General features: G+C 41.4%; 1 protein-coding gene across 4 annotated transcripts in view; it reads right to left on the minus strand.

Moving 5' to 3' along the window:
- Ttc23l (tetratricopeptide repeat domain 23 like) overlaps nucleotides 1-21,025 on the minus strand; it is a 59,918-nt gene that overhangs the window by 14,682 nt on the left and 24,211 nt on the right. For all 4 annotated transcript variants that reach the window (XM_021183481.2, XM_021183482.1, XM_021183484.1 and 1 more), the window contains 4 exons: nucleotides 20,122-20,299; nucleotides 17,260-17,368; nucleotides 9,211-9,335; nucleotides 681-824 (listed from right to left, as the gene is read on the minus strand). In XM_021183481.2, coding sequence (XP_021039140.1) covers nucleotides 681-824; nucleotides 9,211-9,335; nucleotides 17,260-17,368; nucleotides 20,122-20,299 — 556 coding nt within the window. The remainder of the gene's footprint in view (nucleotides 1-680; nucleotides 825-9,210; nucleotides 9,336-17,259; nucleotides 17,369-20,121; nucleotides 20,300-21,025) is intronic.

Genomic DNA, 21,025 nt, shown 5'->3' on the forward strand with positions numbered 1-21,025 from the left:
GTAGACCAGGCTGGCCTTGAACTCAGAAATCCTCCTGCTTCTGCCTCCCAAGTGCTGGGATTAAAGGCATGCACCACCACTGACCGGCAGCTCACTGAGTCTTTAGCCTTTTGTTCTGTTGGTATACTAACTAGTAATATATCTTAGAAAGGAAGGGAAAAAAAAATACTTTGATGGCTCTTCTTTGTCATCCTAGAATTAACTAAAACCTAGGCAGCTGTATACCCCTCCTTCCTTTCTTAAATCAAATCATTTGAAGTGGTAAACCCACCTTTAATCTAGGTCTTTGAGGTGGAAATCATGTTTGCCTTTGCTCTCAATGGCAACTCCACTTCTTCCCTAGCTAGCTTTAGAGCCTACTCCTTCAGGATTCCAGCATAAACCAAAACCAAATGAGACATACAGCCTTGTGGACTGAGCAACTGCTGGATTCTTGGACTTTACAGTCATAGCCACTATGCTGTAATTAGCTGGGGGGGTGTAAGACATTCTAATAAATCCTTATGTGTGTGTGTGTGCATGCGTGCGTCCACATTTATTCTCTCAGTCCTGTTCCTCTAGAGAACCCTGACTAATACACATACATACATGCACACACCCAGCACTCTCCACAGTCTGCTTATATAATCCCATGAAGGAACTGTGATGAAGTTAAGCAGAGCTCGCCTTTCTTGGCTCACCTTGCTCAGTAGCTCAATTGCTTCTTCGAGTTCTCCCTTGGCGAAACAGATGCTGCCCATGTTATAAAAGGTTTCAGCTACCTTTTTGCCGCAGTCCCCAAAGTTGCCAGAATTCAGGGTAGACTTTAGAAGTCTGTAAGCCTCCTAGGGGATAAACATGGAAAATAAAAATCAAGCCAACGGTTATGGACAGTGTGACAGTGTGGTCTCACCAAACAATGACGCAGTCAGTCAGAAGCAGTCAGTCAACAGTGACTCACCCAAGTACTCCATTGTACTATGAATGAATGTTCCCAGTGGATAACATGCCAGTTAATTCATGCATAGAGTATCATTTAATCATCACACTGTTCTGTGGGATAGGAATTGCCACTGTACTTACTTTACAGACAATGGAGGAGGCCTGGATAACAGCTAAGCTCTTTCTCAAGATAGCGTTGCCCACAGAGTAGGGAGTCCACATCATAAGCCCTGATTTTTTTTTCTTTCTCCCTCTTTTCTTTTTTCTTTTCTTTTCTTTTCTCCTTTTTTTTACAGATTCATTTTTTAAAGAATTATTTATTTATTTTATGTATATGAGTACACTGTAGCTATCTTCAGACACACACTAGAAGAGGGTATCACATCAGATTACAGATTGTTGTGAGCCACCATGTGGTTTTTGGGAATCGAACTTGGGACCTCTGGAAGAGCAATCAGTGCTCTTAACTGCTGAGTCATCTCTCCAGCTCCTTTCTTCCACATTTCAAACTTTCAGAAAAGCCAGAGACTAGCCGACTCAACACTCAAAGCTTTCACCTAGATTCACATGAGATTACTATTTCTCCACATTTATTTTATTGTTCTATTCAGTTTTTTATATATCTATATCTATCTATCTATCTATCTATATATATATATATAGAGAGAGAGAGAGAGAGAACATATGCATTTTTATTGAAAGTAAGATATAAGCATAAGGAAACTATACTGCTAAATACCGAAACCCATGTCTTCTCAGAGCAAGGCTATAGCGATGCTATTGTCACTCTCGATACATGGATACAATACCATTAACCTAACATGTACATTTTCCAGTTGTTTCAACAATACTATTTACAGTTTTGAAAGCATCATATTTTGCATTTTGGGCTTTGTAATTCTTTCTTCTTCATAACAGTTCCTCCCCTATCCCCTTTCTGTTTGATAGCATTGGCCTATTTTAAAATCCAGGCCACTCATCTTTCTGATACAATGCTCCTTCTGATCTACTTACTCCAAGGCAAAAACATTCAGCACAAATCACCATTAACCATTCACCGTACCAAGTACCTTCATGTGCCTTCCAATATATCGTCTTCTATAAAGATATATAATTTATTTTTCATGTTAGCTTATGAAGCAGCAGGCTTCCATATGAGATTTGTATACCTCTTTTACTTAGATTAACTCTGCACATACACTGGACGCGAACACACCTGCTGTCCATTCAGCTGTCCCTTACTCCCCAGAATTCTCCCATGCAGAGAGTTCTGTTGTCTTCCCTACCCCTTCCTTCGTTGCGCCCAGCCCCGGCATCCATGCTCCCTTTCCCGGTTCCTCTATGTTATTCACATTTACTCCGCCTGGATACCTGGATACACGTTCTTTTTTTCCTTTTGAAGCTGGGTCTCATCATGTTTCATCATGTGTCTCTGACCGGCCTGAAACTTGTTATGTAGGCCAGGCTAGCTTCAGAGAGCTCTGCTTGCCTCTACCTCTCGGTGCTGGGATGAAAGGCTTTGCCGCCAAGCTCAGCCCGAATACGCACGTGTAACAGAAGATAGGCTCCTCATATGAAAAGGAACACTTGGTGTTTGTCCTGAGCCTGGGCTACTTCCTACTATAGCAGCTCTCAGCCTTCCTAATGCTTCCATCTTTTAACTCAGTTTTTCATGTTGTGGTGACCTCCCCTCCCCCAACCATAAAGTTATCTCATTGCTACTTCATGACTGTAATTTTGCTACTGTTGGGATATTAACGTAAGTATCTGTGCTTTCCGGTGGTTCTAGGCAACCCCTATGAAACTGCCATTCAGCCCCCAAGGGAGTTACGACCCCCAGGTTGAGGACCCCTGCCCCTGTTCCATCTCTTCCTGAAACATCTTTCTTTGCAGGCTAATTAAATCTCCCTGCACTTAAGTACCAGAAGCCCTTGATCCAGTCCTCGCTGGATGGGCAGCCAGGCTGATTGCTATGGTAAAAAAATCAAACAAAACCAATAAACGTGGGTGCGCAAGCGTCTCTGTGGCAGGACAGAGAGCCTCTGCGTGTGTGCCCAGAAGTGGAGTAGCCGAGTTACACAACGGTTTGTTACTTTTGTGAGAGGCCTCTTCACTAATTTCCACCCACAGTAGACAATGGCTCCTCTCCAACTCATCACTTTCAGCATTTGCTGCCCTTTGTCTTCCTGGTGTCAGCCATTCTTACTCAGGTGAGTTGGTGTTTTGAGACAGGGTTTTTCTGTGTAGCCTTCCTTGTCCCAGAACTCACTCTGTAGACCAAGCTGGCCTCAAACTCAGAGATCCTCCTGCCTCTGCCTTCCAAGTGCTAGGATTAAAGACATCTGCCATCACTGCCTGGCACCTTATTTTTTATTTTTTAAATTTTTTATGTTTATTTGGGGTTGGGTTTGATCCTGGAGACTGAGCACAGGGGCTGGTACAAGCTATCTATGAGAGTGTGCCTGATCTATAGCCTTACCAGACCACAGCCCTGTAATTGTTTGTTATAGGCAAGAACCTCTGGACAAGAGGCAGAGACAGTGAAGAGACCCAGAAACACAGAAAATAAACACCATGGTGCATTGTCTCCCACGACCTTGTGTGTCTTTAAAATGCTGAAGATCTTGCTGACACCCAGTTTTCTGTCTCTGTGGTCCTATTTCCTGCCCCCTCCCCCATGAGATGGCTTTAATTTGCATTTCTCCGATGGATACAGATGTTAGACATTTTTTAAAACATTTATTAGGCATCTGTATTGCTTCTTTTGAGAACTGTCCTTTTCAGGCCATTGTGTGGTTTTCTTTCCCCCTCCTCTTTGGTGTCTAAGGTTTGCCTTTCTTTACCTATTCTAAACATCCACCCCTCACCGGAAGTAACTGTCACGCTTTGCTGTGTGGCCACTGTGCTGCTAGCTTTTTTCTCTATGAGGAAGCTTTTAAATCTCATAGAATTTGCTCTGTGGATCCTTGGGGCACTTTTCTGTGCTAGAGAGGTGCTATGCCTATGTCTTCAAGGTTTTTGTTTGTTTCTTGTTTGTTTTGTTTTTCATTAGCAGTCTCTGCATTTCTGGTTTTCTGGTTTTCAATTATGGCCTTTGATTGAGTTTACACCATACACAACTCACGTAGGTTTTTCTTCAGGGTGAGAAATGTAGAATTGTTTTTCTGCAGATGATGTCCAGTTTTGCCAGCACTACTTGTTGGTGAGGCCATCATTTTTTCTAGTGCGTGATTTTGGTACCTTTGTCAAGATTAGGTGTTGTGGGTTGGTCTCTGGGTCTTCTGTCATGTTCCATTGATCTATGGGTCTGTTTTTGTACTAATACCGTGGTACCTATCATCATGACTCTATAGTCCAGTCTGGAGTCACACAATGTGAGGGTTCCAGCTGTGTTCTTTTTGCTTTGAATGGCTTTAGTTATCCACGGCCTTTGGTGTTCCCATACATCAATGTACTTTATTCACAGAGAGTGAAGAGAGTCAGTTATTGCTGTACTCTTCATGAATTGTGTATGGCATTGCTTAATCACACATTTTGAATATATAAACAGGTAATTTCCTTAGAACTAAATTGAACTAATTGAAATGATAATCATCTTTTATGTGCCCAATGGAACAAAACAGTAACTTTAATTTTTCAGCCCTTATTTTGAATTATGGTTCTTAAACATTTTAAGCTCCCTTGTAGCCCACTACTCACCAGAGGTAGTAGAAAAGAAAGGATACAGGGAGTGGGTGGTGAAGTGGACCTGTTTAAAAGGTTCTTTGGAGCAACTCCTGTCTGTGTTGTCTGGAAATCAGCAGTTCAGCTCACAGGTTGGCAGCAGCAGCTCGATCCACTTGCAAACTTTTCACGGATACACCAGCAGTCCAGTTTGGTAAAGTTGGGTCAGCAACAGTGGTGACCTAGCAGAGACAGCCAGGCCTCAGCCTTGGCTTGAGTCATCAGGAGGGACCAAAAGGAACACCTGGAATAGATCTCAGCTGTGCCTCTCTCAGGGAATCAAAGATCAGCAAAGACGGGAGACCCACAAAAGCGTTGCACAGTTAGCTGTACCAGCAAGCCAAGCTCTGTCTCCGTCACTCTGTGGAGTCCTATTTGTACCTTCCAAACATCACGTGTCCTCCACGTGCTTTGCCTCAGCACATGCATCCCGTCAGCCAGAGTCTTTGGAACTGGCAAGAAACTGAAGCACACCACCAGAAGTTTTCTGATTGTTATTTTCTCCATGGAATCCTGTGAAATGCAGCTCAACTATGCAATATAAATTGGACCAATATATGCATGTTGTTATCAAAGAATCTTTCATCATGTGTCCTTTCTCATGTTTGCTTTAGCAGAACATCCTCTCTCCTGAGTCTCTTTCAGCAAAACATCCCTTTGCAAGTCTGCCTTAGCCTTTCACACCTGTGTCCACTTTAAGGAAACGTTCCTTCACTCATTTGTCCCAGCAAAACACCATCCAGCCGACTTTCCAAAGAACCCTTAAGTTTCCACTTTAAAACATAGCTTTCATATTTCAATAGTTTTGAGGACTTCATACATGAGTCTGCTGCATTTCCCTTATTTCTACCCTTTATTTTCTTCTCTCCAACTTCTTTCATGTAGCGCCCACCCCCACATCTCCCTCTCAAGTCCATGACCTAGTCCATATGTAGACGGGTTTAGAGCCTCACCATGCAGGCTTGACAACATATTGGGGGGGGGGCATGCCTGAAGAAAACTTGATTTTCCCTTCTTCACCAGCCACTGGCTGCCTTGACGCTCTTCGTGCAGGAGCCACACTTTGTGAATGTTTGCTCCGTTGGTATGTGGACAGGTCTGGTCTTACAGGTTTTATTGTTGAGAGTTCATGAGTGCAGCTCACAGGTTCTGTCCAGAGAAACCCATCTCACAAAAGTCCTCCTGGTCCTCTGGCTCTCCCAAGCTTTCTATTTCCTCTCCTACAATATTCCCTGAGCCTTAGGGGTGGGGTTGTTGAATAGTATTTAAGGATGTCACAGTTTTTCAGGAAACAACGCCAACAATTCAGGGATCTCAAAACTCTATATCCTTATATTTTTCAGAACAGACGAGCATAAATATAGTTAAAAGATATCTCTGTTTTCTCAGTATTCAAAAATATTTTACCTACCTGGCTAAATTTGTTTCTAAGTATGCTGTCTTATTTATACCCATGCAATGGGTATATTTTCAATTATTTCCTTACTTTTTAGATTTTTCATTAATTGTGTACAGATACAAAACATTTTTGTATTTACCTTTTAAATTAAATTGGTTGAAATTATTAGTTTTAAGCATGTGTTGCGTGCGCACGTGTGCGTGTGTGTGTGTCTGTGTGTGTGTAGAGGGAGAGATCTTTAGGACTTTCATGTAACATTTTTTCACTCTGAAGAGATAACTCAGCCTACTTTATAATTTGAATATTGTTTTGTTTTTTTCTGTCCTACTCACTTTGGCTGGTACTTTTAGTAAAAAGTTAAAAGGACGTGTGGCCTTGAGAGTGGGCATTTGTGTCTTCTTCCTACTCTATGACTTTCAGTTTTCCCTCTCAGAGTATGACATTAGCATGGGTGGGTTATATGTAGCCTTTACTAGTTAGCAGCAATCTCCTCTCCCACTCTGTGGAAGGCATGACCAAGTCATATGCATTTCTGTTCTGGTACTCTACAATGAGCCTAGAACTCATATCAAACTTGGGGAGAGTAAAGAAGTCCTTTTAAAGCGACAAATGTGTAATAAAATTAAGTAACTTTATGAAATAGTTATTGAGCATCTACTATGTGCTCAATTTCACACACTGGGTGCACAGCAGTGAACAAAGCAGACCCCAATTCCTGCTCCCACAGTGCTTTTTCCTAAAAGGCAAAGCGATCATTTCAAAGTTCTGCTTTATAATGAACTGGGAATCACTGGGACTCAACTCCTCTTCTTGTCTTTTCCCAAGAGCATGTTACTCTAGAAAGCACCTGGTTTTAGAAGAGGAGGCCTGTGGACTACCACTTTTGTAATTTTATTATAAATAAGGTCATGATGTTCTTTGTGTCATCATATAAAAAGAATAAACTATAAAAGACTGAAAAGCTCATCTTTAAAAGTAAAATTACAGACCTGTGATTATTCTATGGCAGTGAGATTAAACAACCTTTTGAGCCTTTAGAAAATGTCATAAATCATCATTTCTTTCATTTCTACAAATACTAGTTGATAAAGATCTCACAAGTTGTAAAAGTACTTTTTTTTTTTTTTTTTTTTTGGTTTTTCGAGACAGAGTTTCTCTGTATAGCCCTGGCTGTCCTGGAACTCACTTTGTAGACCAGGCTGGCCTCGAACTCAGAAATCTGCCTGCCTCTGCCTCCCAAGTGCTGGGATTAAAGGTGTGTGCCACCACTAAAAGGCGTACTTTTGTACACCTGGCGTAAAAGTACTTCTATGTGGCATAAAAGAGGCTTTTATTAATGAAAGGAAATACATTTTAACTATATGCTTAAAATTTACTTTTAAACTAGTTGTCATATGGCCAATGAGACCATGTCAAATCCACATGCCTGAGGAAGCACACGGTTGGTTTGGTCAGCTCAAAGTGGTAGAGCATCTCCTAACACACAAATGTCAATGCTGTGTTTAAATACATAAAGCTCAGGTCATAATTTGTTAAGCAATGACTCAAACTAATGGGATCACTAAGTCAAAATATCAGTATACGCACTGGCTGGTTTTTATGTCAATTTGATACAAGGTAGAGAGGAGGGAACCTCAATTGAGAAAATATATCTATAGGCTATAGGTCATTTTAATAGGGGTTACTGTGAGAGACCCCATACTGTTGTGGGTAGTGCCACCCCTGGCCTGCTGGTCTTGGGTGCCATAAGAACATAGGCTGAGCAAGCCGGGAGGGGCTGCACTCCTCCATGGCCTCTGCTTCACTTCCTGCTTCAGGTTCCTGGCTCACTTAGGTTTCTGCACTAACCTCCCTCAGTGATGGGCTGTGGTGTGGAAATATAAGCTGAAATAAACCCTTTCTCCCCAAAGTTGTTTCTGGCCTTGGTGTTCCTCCACAGCAATAGAAATCATAGGTAAGATAGCCTCTAAAGAGTTTTACATAACATTTTAAATGTGAAGACAAAATTCTGGCAAGTAAGAGATGAAGGTCAGACTGAAAGGAAAATACCATCATGAAAAAAAAAAGAAAAAGAAAAAGAAACTGAGCCGGGCGTGGTGGCGCACACCTTTAATCCCAGCACTTGGGAGGCAGAGGCAGGCGGATTTCTGAGTTCGAGGCCGGCCTGGTCTACAGAGTGAGTTTCAGGACAGCCAGGGCTACACAGAGAAACCCTGTCTCAAAAAAAAAAAAAAAAGAAAGGAAGAAAAGAAAAGAAAAGAAAAGAAAAGAAGAGAAGGAAAGAAAGAAAGAAAGGAAGAAAGAAAGAAAGAGAGGAGGAAGAAAGAAAGAAAGGAAGAAAGGAAGAAAGAAAGAAGAAAGAGAGAGAGAGAGAGAGAGAGAGAGAGCAAGTGAGCCAAAGGTAGGGGGTAGTTCTGCCTCAAATTAGTAAGTTTACCAAGGTCTGAGCTGTTGTGGTAAAAATTATTTGTCGGTTTCTACCCCACCTTACATCATTTACTTCCCAAATAAAAGACATAAAACCTTTATATTTATAATAAACCTTAAAGCATTAGAGATGGGCAGATATCAACCCTCTGTGCTATTTTGTCTATTTCCCTGTCAATAATCCCAAAATATCACTTGCCATGTTCTGCCTGGGCCACTCTTACTCCACGGGCTGGCCCTCATGGCCATGTGCTCTCATGATCCACCTACCCCATGGCTCCTTCTTCCCTCCTCCTATTCTAGTGCTCTCTGCTTCAGACTTCCAGCCCTGAAAACCAAAGCCCTGCCTACTCTCCTGCTCAGCTACAGGCTGTAGGCATCTTTAATCAACCAATAGTTTAAAATTAAGGAGCAAGGTTTGCACAATAAAAGCGGGCATATGTGAGAATTCACTCTTCTTGAGGCAACTAGACCTTGGGATAGAGAATTTAGCATCACAGTTCATAGCAACAGACCAAACCTCGACACTGAGCTTAAAGTGCTCTGGATTTAAAGGGCTTCATGTATAAGGATAAAAGCAAATTCTTTATTGATATCATAAGCAACAGCAGTCTCATGTGTTCTCCGCAGTTTAATCTGAGACTTCTGTGAACTCTTGTTTCTGAACTGTGAAATAAAAACAGGCCATCTATAGCTAATAAACAAATGAGGAACCATGTTTAAGCGTTCATAACATGTACCTGTTTTTCACCATTTTGGATGAGCCACGTACAAAAGTCTTCAATGGCGGTAAGCGTTTCATAGTCTTCTGAGCCCAGAGTTTGGTATGTACTAATGCTTCTTATAAAATATATCTCAACCGCATCTAAAAAAATGGAAAGAATGATTTAAAGCAAACTTCAAGCCTTCACAAATGTTTATTATCAGTTTGGGCTCCACTAGCATCTTCATGCATATAGTCTATGTCTGCTCCTCTCCCAGGCTCCACAAAGATCCTCAAAAGGTCCAAGGTAGGACTGGATAGAATCGGATGGTTTTCTCAAGATGGAATGCATGCATGCATTTCAAGTAGAGGGAAAGGCCTCTGTCCAAATAGTCCTGTTATCCTAAAGGTCAAAATAATTATCATATTAGACTTCCAGGAGCACGGAAAGGCTATACTTTTAGCTAAAACTCTGATAGAAATTTTATGTGTTTAACACACATTAGATGTATTTTTATATATTGAATATACATACATAATTATAGATGTATGTATTCAGAGGTATGATTTGGCAAGTTTTACCCTTTAAGAATGTACGGTTCCAGCCAGATGATAGTAGCTGACTCCTGTAAGTCTATCACTTCATAGGCTGAGGCAGGACACATTGTCATGAGTTTGAGGCCAGCCTGGACTATGTTAGGAATTCCAGGCCACACATTTGTGTTACAAATGGAGATGCTGCCTCCGACAAATGCCTTGTGGGTTTTTTCCCCCCTCTGGCCAGTAAAGCCACCTGCTGATGGACTGGCTCACCAATTCAAATCTGGATCAGAACATGCTTACACAACAGTTGTCAGCCAGTCATCCCTCTTGTCTTTCTTTAAACCAGTCAGGCTCAAGTTAAGGAATCTACCACGGGTATCTATTTTGTTTCCCCTTTTGAGAAAAATTCAACCATCCTCCTTTGGGCCCTCCTTGTTATTTGGGTTCTTTAGGTCTGATGATTATAAGACAGTTATCCTGTACTTATCAGTGAGTATGTACCAAGCATATCCTTTAAGGTCTAGGCTATTTCACTCAGGATGGTATTTTCTAATTCCATCCATTTGTCTTCGTGCCACGGCACTCCAGTGGAGTCGGCCTGTCAGGCAGAGATGCCTAAAAGCTGTTCACGAGAAAAAGAGTTTCAAGGAAGCTCTCCTCCTGGAGTCTGATGAAAGCCAGATCTCCAGTTGGGTCAGTTTGACAGGCGAAAGCCTGGAAGCTGCCCACGAGGAAAAGAGTTTCAAGGAAACTTCCTCCTGGAGTTTGGCGTTTCCCCTAACCCATAAAATTAATTTTCCACTCCCGAGTTAGTCTAGTGTATGGATCCACGTGCTCTCTATTTATTGTAAATGCCTTTACAATAAGAAAAGAAAGAAAGAAAGAAAGAAAGAAAGAAAGAAAGAAAGAAAGAAAGAAAGAAAGAAATGCCTTTTAAGATTGTATTCTGAATTAGCTAAAGCCTCTCCCAGTGTTCCAAGATCCCAGATAGCAGCAAGGAGCTTAACCTATTCAGTAACTAATTAAGCACTACAATAAAACAATAAATCACAGCCATTAACTCAGTTGTCTGCAGAAAGAGACTAAAAGCCTCACTGAGATAGAAATATTTACTACAAACTACATTCCATGCCAAGAGCAAGTTGATATACTATCCTGATAATGGGAATTCTCCAAACTAGATAAGAATTAACAAGGCCTAGAGAATTTCGGGGTCATTGACACTACATTATTCTTGAGGCCTGTCAAAGAGTTAAAACCCCCTGGTGCTATTAACAATAAAGTGTGAAACGCTTGCCTGGCACAGGGCTGATCCGAAGCAAGGTGATAATCTCTAGAGTAAACATTTATCTGGTTCCTTTTGAAGTCACTCCTCTTGCACCTGGAAAACTTCAATGTGCCTTATTCTGTTACTCTGTATTATATAAGTCTGAGGCTCAACCAGAAAATTACATTCAGATTCAACACCTCTCTTGTGTGTGTGTCTCTGTTTGTCACTTCACCCTAAGCTTTGCCCACCTACTCTAGAGACCCGTTTTTACACAGACACAGGGGCCCAGAGGGTCTGCGGCATCTGTGGAGGTGGATGGAAGGAGGAAACTGGGTGGGAGGGGATGTTCTAGGGTGGGATGGTACCTAAGAGGGGCTCCTCCTTCTCTAAGGAGAATGTGAGGGGCTAATGGTGGGAGGGGCTTGTGGGGGTGGGAATGGGAGGAGAGGAGGAGGGCTGGGATTAGGATATAAAGTGAATAAAAAATTATGGATAGAAAAAAAAGGACCTTGCCTTGCTGATTGATTTTAAGGTATTAAGAGTCTTTTATCATTAAGCAGGATTTTCACTGTAGGGTTTTTCATACATACCTTTTTGTGGATTAAGGAAATTGTTCCTTTTATCATGCATAAGTGGGTATTAAATTTTGTATAATTTTTTTCTGAAGAAATTGATACAAATTATATGTTTTCATCTTTACTCTTAGTATGGTGTATTGACTAGAAGTTGACTATTGAATGAGCCTGAAAACTTTCCTCTGAACGTTTCAGGAGAAACTCTGCATTGTTTATTGTATAGTATTTATTTGCTATGTATCTCATGAAGAGTGTTTTATATCTACATAGCTGAAAGTGCTGATTTGTGGTGCTTTTCTTGTAATGTCTTTATGATACTGACATAAAATTAGGAAGTATTCTTGTCTCTTATGGTTTTTGCTTATTTGTTTGTTTTTGTATGTGTGTATTGGAGGGAAGCTTGTTGCAGTGAATTTAATTGATGTAATTAAGAGTAAGGTTCCCTAAAGTTCTCCCCCCACTTTTTTTTTCTAAGACTCTAGGGTGGAGACCATGAGGAAGATACTCAGTGTGTTAGGGGTCGAGATGCGTCAGGGTCTCCTCAGAAGCTAGTGACCTCTCTCTTCCTCTCAAGTTCTTTCTCAGGTGGTGGTACAATGGCTTCTTTCTCCTTGGTGAGCTGACCATGCAGATTGTGAGGTCATCCATTTTTATGTCAGAAAAGGAGTTGGACAAAGAGCCCCTTGAAGCCAATGGCAATCCCAAAGTTAAAGGCAGAAAAATGGGTGTTTTGCTGTTAAAAATTTCAGGAGACAGTCTGGTTTTCAGTAAAGTTCAGGATGCCTTTTTGGGGGCTGTGATGGTTAGAAGCCCTGACTAATGCAGGCACCCTCCAATGGCAGCTTCACCACCCTCTTATCTATCTATCTATCTATCTATCTATCTATCTATCTATCTATCTAACTATCTATTTTCATACAATACATTTTATCATAGTTTCCACTCTCCCAACTCCTCCCAGGTACTCCTCTCCTCCCCATCTCTCTACCCACAGGACTTCCAAATTAGAACTGTGTATTGACTAGAAGTTGACTATTGAATGAGCCTGAAAGCCTGTGCACTCTCTCGCTCTCTCTTCAAACAAGACACTAATAAAATGGAAAAAAAGTAAGACAAAATTATTCAAACAAACCACAAAGCATACACAAAAAACCATGGAGTATATTTTGTATTAGTCAACTACTCTTGGGCATAGTGCCTGCTGTGGTGTGTTCTTATCATATTTGGCATTTTTAGTTGGAATGTCAGATCCATGGCAGACACACTGAGGGTAAAAATGCAGGAGAATGCAATGACCTTCCCCTTAGCTCTTCAATAACACTGCTCACAGCTTTGACAGATACAGGAATGATGTTTTAGCCAGCCCCATAGCTATCATGCCACAGTTTCCCAGAGGGGCCTTTTACTATTTTCCTGGTGGTAGTGAAGTCATGAACTGTAGTTAAGAGCCCATCAATTACACCAAAGTTGTCATAGGATGGTGTTGGCCAGGTCAGGGCTAGACAAATGACAGAAGAATAGGCACTGCTGATAACCATGAGTGAGCTGTCATATTTGAGTTGTCTTATGGTGCAAACCCATCACAGACATGGGGGCATCAACAGAAGTGCCAAAGGTAATCGCCCTTTTGGCTCCACCCTTCAAATGGACCCAGCCTTTTCCATCCTGATGAAGACATTGGTAGAATCCACAACACACCTGGCACCAACATCACCCCACTTGATGTTGGCAGGACCTCACTCCTAGAAGGTAAGAGATGCCCTCCCATTGATGACTAGTTTCTTTTTCTCAGATCTGACTGTACCATGCAACTTGCTGTGGGGTAGAGTAATACTGGAACACGAAGGAATACTATGTAGCTAAGGTCAATGAAGGTATCACTGGTGTCAGTATTCACTTCATCAGAGTTGAAGGCAGACTTATATGTGCTCAATATGGCCAAATCTGCCCACTCCTACCTTCACCATCATGTCTCAGGGATAAGGCTGGCATTGGATGTGGCAGGCTCTGGAATAGGAAGGGGATAAAAGCCCCTTGTATGTTTTTTATTTATTACATCCTAAAATTTATTTTCATGAGTACATGTGAAGGTAGTAAGGATGGGTATTCATGCACCATGGTGTGCCCATGGAAGTCAGAGCCCAGCCTCCAAAGTCAGTTCTTTCCTTCTACCATGTGGGGTTTGGGGATTGAATTCAGGCATCAGGCTTGGTGGCAAGCACCTTTATCTGACAAGTCACCTCACCATCCCTCCTGTATGTTATGGACATGATAGAGAATTGCTAGTATTCTTTCTTTAAATGTTAGGTAGACTTCTACAGTGATATTGTCTGCACCTAAAGATTTCTTTCTTGGGAGGGATAACTATGAATGTATTTTAAATTCATATGCATATACTTGTTCATCCTGTGTGAGTTCTATATTCTGTATACAGGACTTTGTGACAGACATAGTTTTAGATCATTTTTTAAATTAAAAATGTAATCTCTTTCATATTATACCTTTTGATATGCTTAGAAAACCCTTCTAAAGTTTAGCTTTTAGTTCTTTCTATTCTACTGCCTTTTCTCATGGCTAATTTTTATTTTCAGTTTTGCTGCATAAAATTTTGATCTAACTGAAGTCTAATTTAGTAATAAAAACTCAAATATACCATTTTTAAACTTTTAAAATTTTTTTATTGTACTGGGTTAAATAAGACTTCTCTTGTGCACATCTGTAATATTCTTTGAGCATCTTTCTTACCTTCCTATGGATCACCATGGAAACAAACCTCTGGACACACCTGTGAGGAATCATCTAACCCAGGCTAGTTGCAATGAGTAGGCCTGCTCTAAACATGGCCGGTGTCACTCTATGGCCTGGGGTCCAGGATAGATTAAAAGAAGGAGAGCTGAGGACAGGCATTCACCAGCTCCCTGCTTCCTGACCATAGATGCAGTGGACACCAGATGCCTCCTGTTCCTGCCACCACACATTCTCTGCTAGGATGGTACACACTCAACCGAAACTGTGCACCCAAACAAGCTCTTCCTCCAGTCTCTTCTGTTGGGTATTTTGTCACAACAATGAGACCTGTAGCTAGTGCATCTGGCTCTCTCCCTCCCCATTGAGTCCTGTACCCTCCCTGCAGTCCCCTTTGTTTTCTTAGACACTTTTGTTTCTACATTCACATACTATGTACATATTTTATGAGTCTATGGGAAAAATACATAAAACTTGTCTTTCTGATACTGACTCAATTCACATAAGATGATGACCTCTGGTCATATCTAGTATTCTGCACATAGCTTCATTCTTTTTTATGGCTGAAAATGTTCTATTGTCAATGGATACCTAGACTGTTTCATAACTTAGCTATTAGGAATAGCACTGGCATAAACACCCACATGCACGTCTCTCTATTTCCATCTCCACCAGTACTGTCTACATCCTTGCCAGCATCTGTTCTTGTCTGTTTGCCTGATAGAGTTTTAGACCTTTTTGTAATTAAAATTCTCAGCTTCTTTTATTGTGTATGTGTACTTAGAAAGTCCTTTCTTGGAGTTTCATTTTAATTCTTTCTATTCTAGAACTAATATTTATTATCTGTGAAACTTTTTACTTTTGGTGGATTAAAGTTTTAATCTAGCTGGAGTTTAATTTACTTAATTATAAGGCTTGAAGATATACATTTTAAAACTTTTCTGGTTTTCCTGGGGTTTAAAGAAAGCCTTAACTTCTGACTGGGGTGAGGGAATCTCAATTCAGCTCTGTGTGCACATCTCCGACTGCTACTGTTGTTGAACCTTATTTCATGCTTATCAGCCAGTCAGAAGGTAGCTCTGGTCACTGCCATGCAGCCAACACGTTCTGTAATCTGTATTCATTGCTCAAGACCTGCTTCTTGGCTTAGCATTTCATTTAGGGTTGAGTTGGTTGGGTTTTGTCTTTTTTTTTTTTTCAGTTCCTTTTATATTCTAGATATTAATCCCATGCGTTGCAGAGCTTGCAAAGAAGACAGGTGCCTCGTCAATCTTTTCCTTTCCTCTGCAGTGTTTCAATGTGATGAAATCTCATTTGCCATTTGTTGATGTTGTTTCCTGAGTGAATGGAGGCACACTCCAAAAGTGCTCACTATGCCAGTATCCTGAAGTGTTTTCTCTACTTAGACGTGTATCCGTTTGAAAGTTTTGTCTTTTATAAAGGTATTTAGTGATCAAAGGATAAAGGGTTTGGAGTTAGTTTTCTTACAAAATAAGAGATAGGGATTGCATCCTAAGCTTTCACGAGAGCTAATCCAGTTTTTCTAGCACTTTATTTTGAAAAGACTGGTTTTTCTCCAGTATACATTTTATATCATTTATTTTTAATATTAAAAATAAGTATGTAAGGAGGCTAGCAAGATGGCTCAGTGGCAAAGGAGCTTGCTTCTAAGTCCGGGGAACTGAGTTCAACCCCCAGGTCTCAAATGGTAAAAGGAAAGGACTGACTCCTTCAAGTTGTCCTATGATTTTCACATGTGTACCATGGCATTCACATGAGCAATCATGCATGCAAGCATGCCTATACACTAGTGTGAGCATGCATACACACAGAGGGAAAATAAATAAATATTCATATTTTACTTAAAAGTATTGAGAAAAATGTAAGTTGTCTTAGAATTGAAGTTTTCTCACATAAAAAGCTAAATATTTCACATTTACAAATATATCTGATTTCTTATCATTGCAAATTGTGAAAATCTGTTATATGTGGAATGGGCCCACTACTGAATATATATAAATCTTAAAAGGACAGAAGTATTAGTTGGAAAATTCCAACTCAGAAAGTCTTCAATGATCATTCAGTGTTGAGAAAATAAAATACCAAACTTTAAACTAAAAAAAAAATTTGTTTTTTTAGTAGCAGAGGAAAACAAAAGGAGAAGGCCATCATGCAGACTTCCTCTGCAGTTCTGGCTCTCTCTGCCTCACCCTTTCTCCAACTGTAAAGTAGCCCACGTCTTTCACCTAAGCTGTAAAGAAGTCTCCAACTGTAAAGAAGCCCGTGGGTCCCCTTTATAAGCAGAAGGGAAAGGCATGGAACATTTCACATTCTCCACAAAGCCCACATTCCTCTCTGGAGACGAGAGAGAGCAGAGTTCCTTTAACCACACATTCCCATAGCCATTGGGCTGCCCAGGCCACACTGTGGAACCTCACAAGTTCAGCTGTCTCTCCAGTTCCACACCCACAACCTCACTGGACAGAGAAGCCATTAAATCCCTAGCTTCCCTCTAGAAATCCTAGTACATTATCTGTGAATTCAGGTCAAGGAAATTCTTGCTGGTCCATCCTTCTCTCCTGTAAGGATGGAAGGAAGGAGTCAAGGCTGAGAGCAGGGGGAGCGGAGTCAACGATACCTCACTACTGAGCCTTTCGGCAAGCCATGCTTACAGCGTGTGTGGTCTTTACAGCTTAGGTGAATGTGGTGGACACTGTAAGGGAAAATACCGGAAATAGTTGGTTCTGGTGCTCAATTAATTCCAGAAGACGTTATCAGGTGTATCATCACGTGTAATTGTGGAATTGATTTTGCACAGGATCGTGACCAGCTTTATCTTTCCATTCAGAGTGGCTGTCTACAAGCTCTTACTTATATGAAGATCATTTGTCGGTTTGCTTCTCACATGTCACTGGGACAAGATGATAGACACAATACCACCTCCTCTACCTACCCCTGTGCTGGGACGCTCCAGACATGGCACACGCTTTCGCTAGTAAAGCACTCGCCTCAGCAGTTTGGGGGCTGACTTCCGAAAACAAAGAAACACAGATAGAATAGGCCTGGGGAGAAAAAAAAAAAAACATGACAGTCGGGAAACCATGACGACAAGCTCAGTACCCAACAGTCTGAAAACCATGACAAGAGTAATACTCGGTGACAGTCTGGAAATCGTGACAAGCTCAGTGCCCAGTGACAATCTTTCACTGCCCTTTTCAGCAGCTGTAAGACTTGCTAGCTGACTGGGAGCCAACTCAGCTAAACATGGACTTTGATGAGAGTGAGTTCCAGCGCAGTCACTTCCTACTGTGGTTCTTGAAAGAGTCACTTCACCTTCTCATGCAGACGGAATGTGTGCTTCTTAGAGATCAGGGCTCGTGAAACATCAAAGGAGGCACCTTGTGTAAACACTGGGCGCTGTCTATCATGTGGGTAGTAAATCTCAGCCCCACTAATTCCACTGGGTCTCCAGCAGAAGGTAACTGTGACCTTAGCTCAGCATCACAAGGGTTCAGGGTCAAAGACAGTCAAAAAACCGAGGGGCTAAGAGCTCCAGGCCTGCTTAGCCACTTATCATGATACAGGATGGTCCCTTAACTTCTTCAAATATAGGAGAAAAAGATAACAGAAGCAATATTTGTCATGAACAGTTGCTGTACATGTTAAATGTATTAATATATGTAAAGTGCTTATAATACCACCTGGCATTCAGTAACCATTAGTGTAAGATAATAATTGCTGGTGGTATTGTTCATCTTACCCATATTTAAATGGCAAGGACTGCCACTTAGAAAGACAGAAGAGTGGAAACAGCAGACTCACAGCCAGCAGCAAGGAAAGAGCCACCCATGCATAGCAGTTCACTGGCCAAACCTATGATTATCTCAAGGAGACAGAGGGGCTGTTATCACCCCACCCGCTACGGAGGAGCAGGGACGCTGCACATTGTGTGCACACTGCTTCTTTAACAAAATCTCCTGGGTCAGATTTTCTGAGTCCAAGTCTCCACTTTGCCTCTTCTTAGCCATATAACTTCAGTGGAATTAGTTCTACCTCTGTGTTTTACTTTTTTGATCCATAAAAATGAGATTACACAATGATGCCTATTTTAAAGGTCTTTGCTTGTGGGTTAAAAGAAATACATACTTGGGTATACATAGTTAAAACATTTTATATAAATTTTAACTAATTTTTTGGGTGTGGCTGTAAACATTTATGTTGATTCCTTTCTTCATTCTAATTTGGCCACATTTTTAAGAGATCCTCAAATTCAAAGTGCATGTCTTTCTCCATAGGCAGTGACTCCGGCACCAGGGTAGAATGCTCTGATGCAATGCTTTTCAAACCATGGGTTGTACACGACCCTTCCACAGGGGTTGTATATCAGATATTCCGCATATCATATATTTACATTATGATTCATAACAGTAGCAAAATTACAATTATGAAGTAGAATGAAACAATCTTATGGTTGGGGGGGGGTCACAACAACATGAAGAACTGTATTAAAGGGTCCCAGCGTTAGGAAGGCTGAGAACCACTGTACCAATGTTTCTCCCCATTGCCTGGTGTTCATAATCTTGGCTTGTCAAGTTGTTTGCCACATCTCGGCTTTGCCTGCTGGCTTCTCACATAGACTGTGGGGAAAGTAGTGCTACAGCTTTTCTGGTGCAGCAAATCCCGCATGCGAGGATCTCTGAGGCTCCCAGCAGCACGGCAGCCTTTTATCCAGCAGAGAGATGTGAATTACCAACATTTTAAAGTGCATTTTAAATGGAAAAGCCTTAAATGGTTTTCTTTTCTTTTTTTAAATATGGAACCAGTCATTTTTCTTTTTCTTTTTTAAAAAGATTTTTATTTGTTTGTTTGTTTGTTTTATATGAGTACACTGTAGCTGTCTTCAGACACACCAGAAGAGGGCATTGGGTCCCATTACAGATGGTTGTGAGCCACCATGTGGTTCCTGGGAATTGAACTTAGGACCTCTGAAAGAGTAGTCAATGCTCTTAACCACTAAGCCATCTTTCCAGCCCCTTAAATGGTTTTCATATTGTAAGGCCTATGTTTTGGTTTGAGTATTTGTCAGTTATCTCCAAGTGAGATGCACTGTTGTGACCTTAACCTTAGACTTGGAAATAAAACCCATCTGCAATGACCTTAAAGGGCAACTGACATATTGTAACAAACTATCATGGGTTTTCAATTAAAAGACCCCTGTTGTTTTGAAAAATATTTTTATTATTATTACTATTATTCTCTCTCTCTCTCTCTCTCTCTCTCTCTCTCTCTCTCTCTCTGTGTGTGTGTGTGTGTGTGTGTGCAAATCCGCATGTACAGACTCCTGTGGAGGCCAGAGGGCTACTCCGTGGAACCTACTGTCCTATTCTGCTTTCACATGGGTTCCCAGGATTAAACTTTGCTCACCAGACTTCCATGGCAAACACCTCTGAGCTCTCTCACCAGTCTGCCCTTTTTGTCTTCTTGGAGTCCAGCTCCTCTGTGTTTTCTTTCCCCCTTGGGATAGACTTAAGCTTGGTTTCCTCCCAGCACTAACAAAAAACGAAAGGCCTAGGAAGGGATGTGGCATGTCCTGCTCAGCTCACAGTACATATATGTTCTGTAGAGTTGGAGACCTCTGCTCAGGACTTTTAGGTTGGAGGCTGTTGTATGGGACTGAAAAAGAATTGAGGTAAACATGGAACTGATTCTGCCCCCTTAAGATGATAGGGTTAAAATAAGGGATCCACCTCAACCCCCTGTTCTGAGAAGCAACAGGACCCAGAGCCAAACAAGACCACCCTGCCAAAGAACCAACCTGCTGCAAGTACTGGATGGCCTGTTCATGGTTCTTCCTCAGCTGCTCGATCTGAGCGATTTCTTCATACAAACTAATCAGATCTGACGTGTTGTGACCCTTGTCAAGGATCACATCGCAGATCGCCTTCTCAAAGTACGCCAGAGCTAGGTTCATCCTGTGCATAGCCAAGGAGGCTCTGCGAGACAAAGAATCGAAGGTGGAAGTTACTCAGAGGTCACCCACTCTGCGGACACATATGGAATTAATTCCAGGAAGTAAAGAATTTGTCTTCATAGCCCAGTCATCTGGACAACTGGCTCAAGATCCAGGCTTGCTATAAATAAGCTCCCGTTATCCTGAATTTTGCCCACGAGATCCCACAGACTACCATCACTGGCTTAACCCATGGATGTGGTTTATTCTTGTATAATTTCTATCGAAACGCACATGGGGGAAAATGTCACTCAGAAATTCCTAAGATGGGATAATTTACCCATAAGTGTAGACCGTGGATCTTGTCATGTTAAGAACAGTCTTCATTGAAGGTAGGGTGAAGCGCCAGCCCCAGTGACAAGCAGAAAGCTTGTGCCTGACAGGCTGCATCTGTGTGAGTCTGACAGTGCAGACATATTTAACACGCATGATAGGTTTACATGGGAGACTCATGACTGGCAGAACTAGCAGGTATACGTGTCAGGCTGTGACTATGGAATTAGAAGCCGTGCACAAGCATGTGATGCACCTCTTCTGGCTCACAAGCAGACAATTTTTTTTCACTTTTTTTTTTTTCAGGTCAGGCTGGAGGCTTCTCTCTGGGGCTTATCCTGGCCTGCAAAATTAGGCCCCAAATAGAGACTTCTCCAGAATTGTCTTTTATTACCCAGCTGTTCTCTTTATCACAATAGAAGACACTAAGACCCGG

Source organism: Mus caroli, chromosome 15, assembly GCF_900094665.2.
Source record: "Mus caroli chromosome 15, CAROLI_EIJ_v1.1, whole genome shotgun sequence".
NCBI classification, from domain to species: domain Eukaryota; kingdom Metazoa; phylum Chordata; class Mammalia; order Rodentia; family Muridae; genus Mus; species Mus caroli.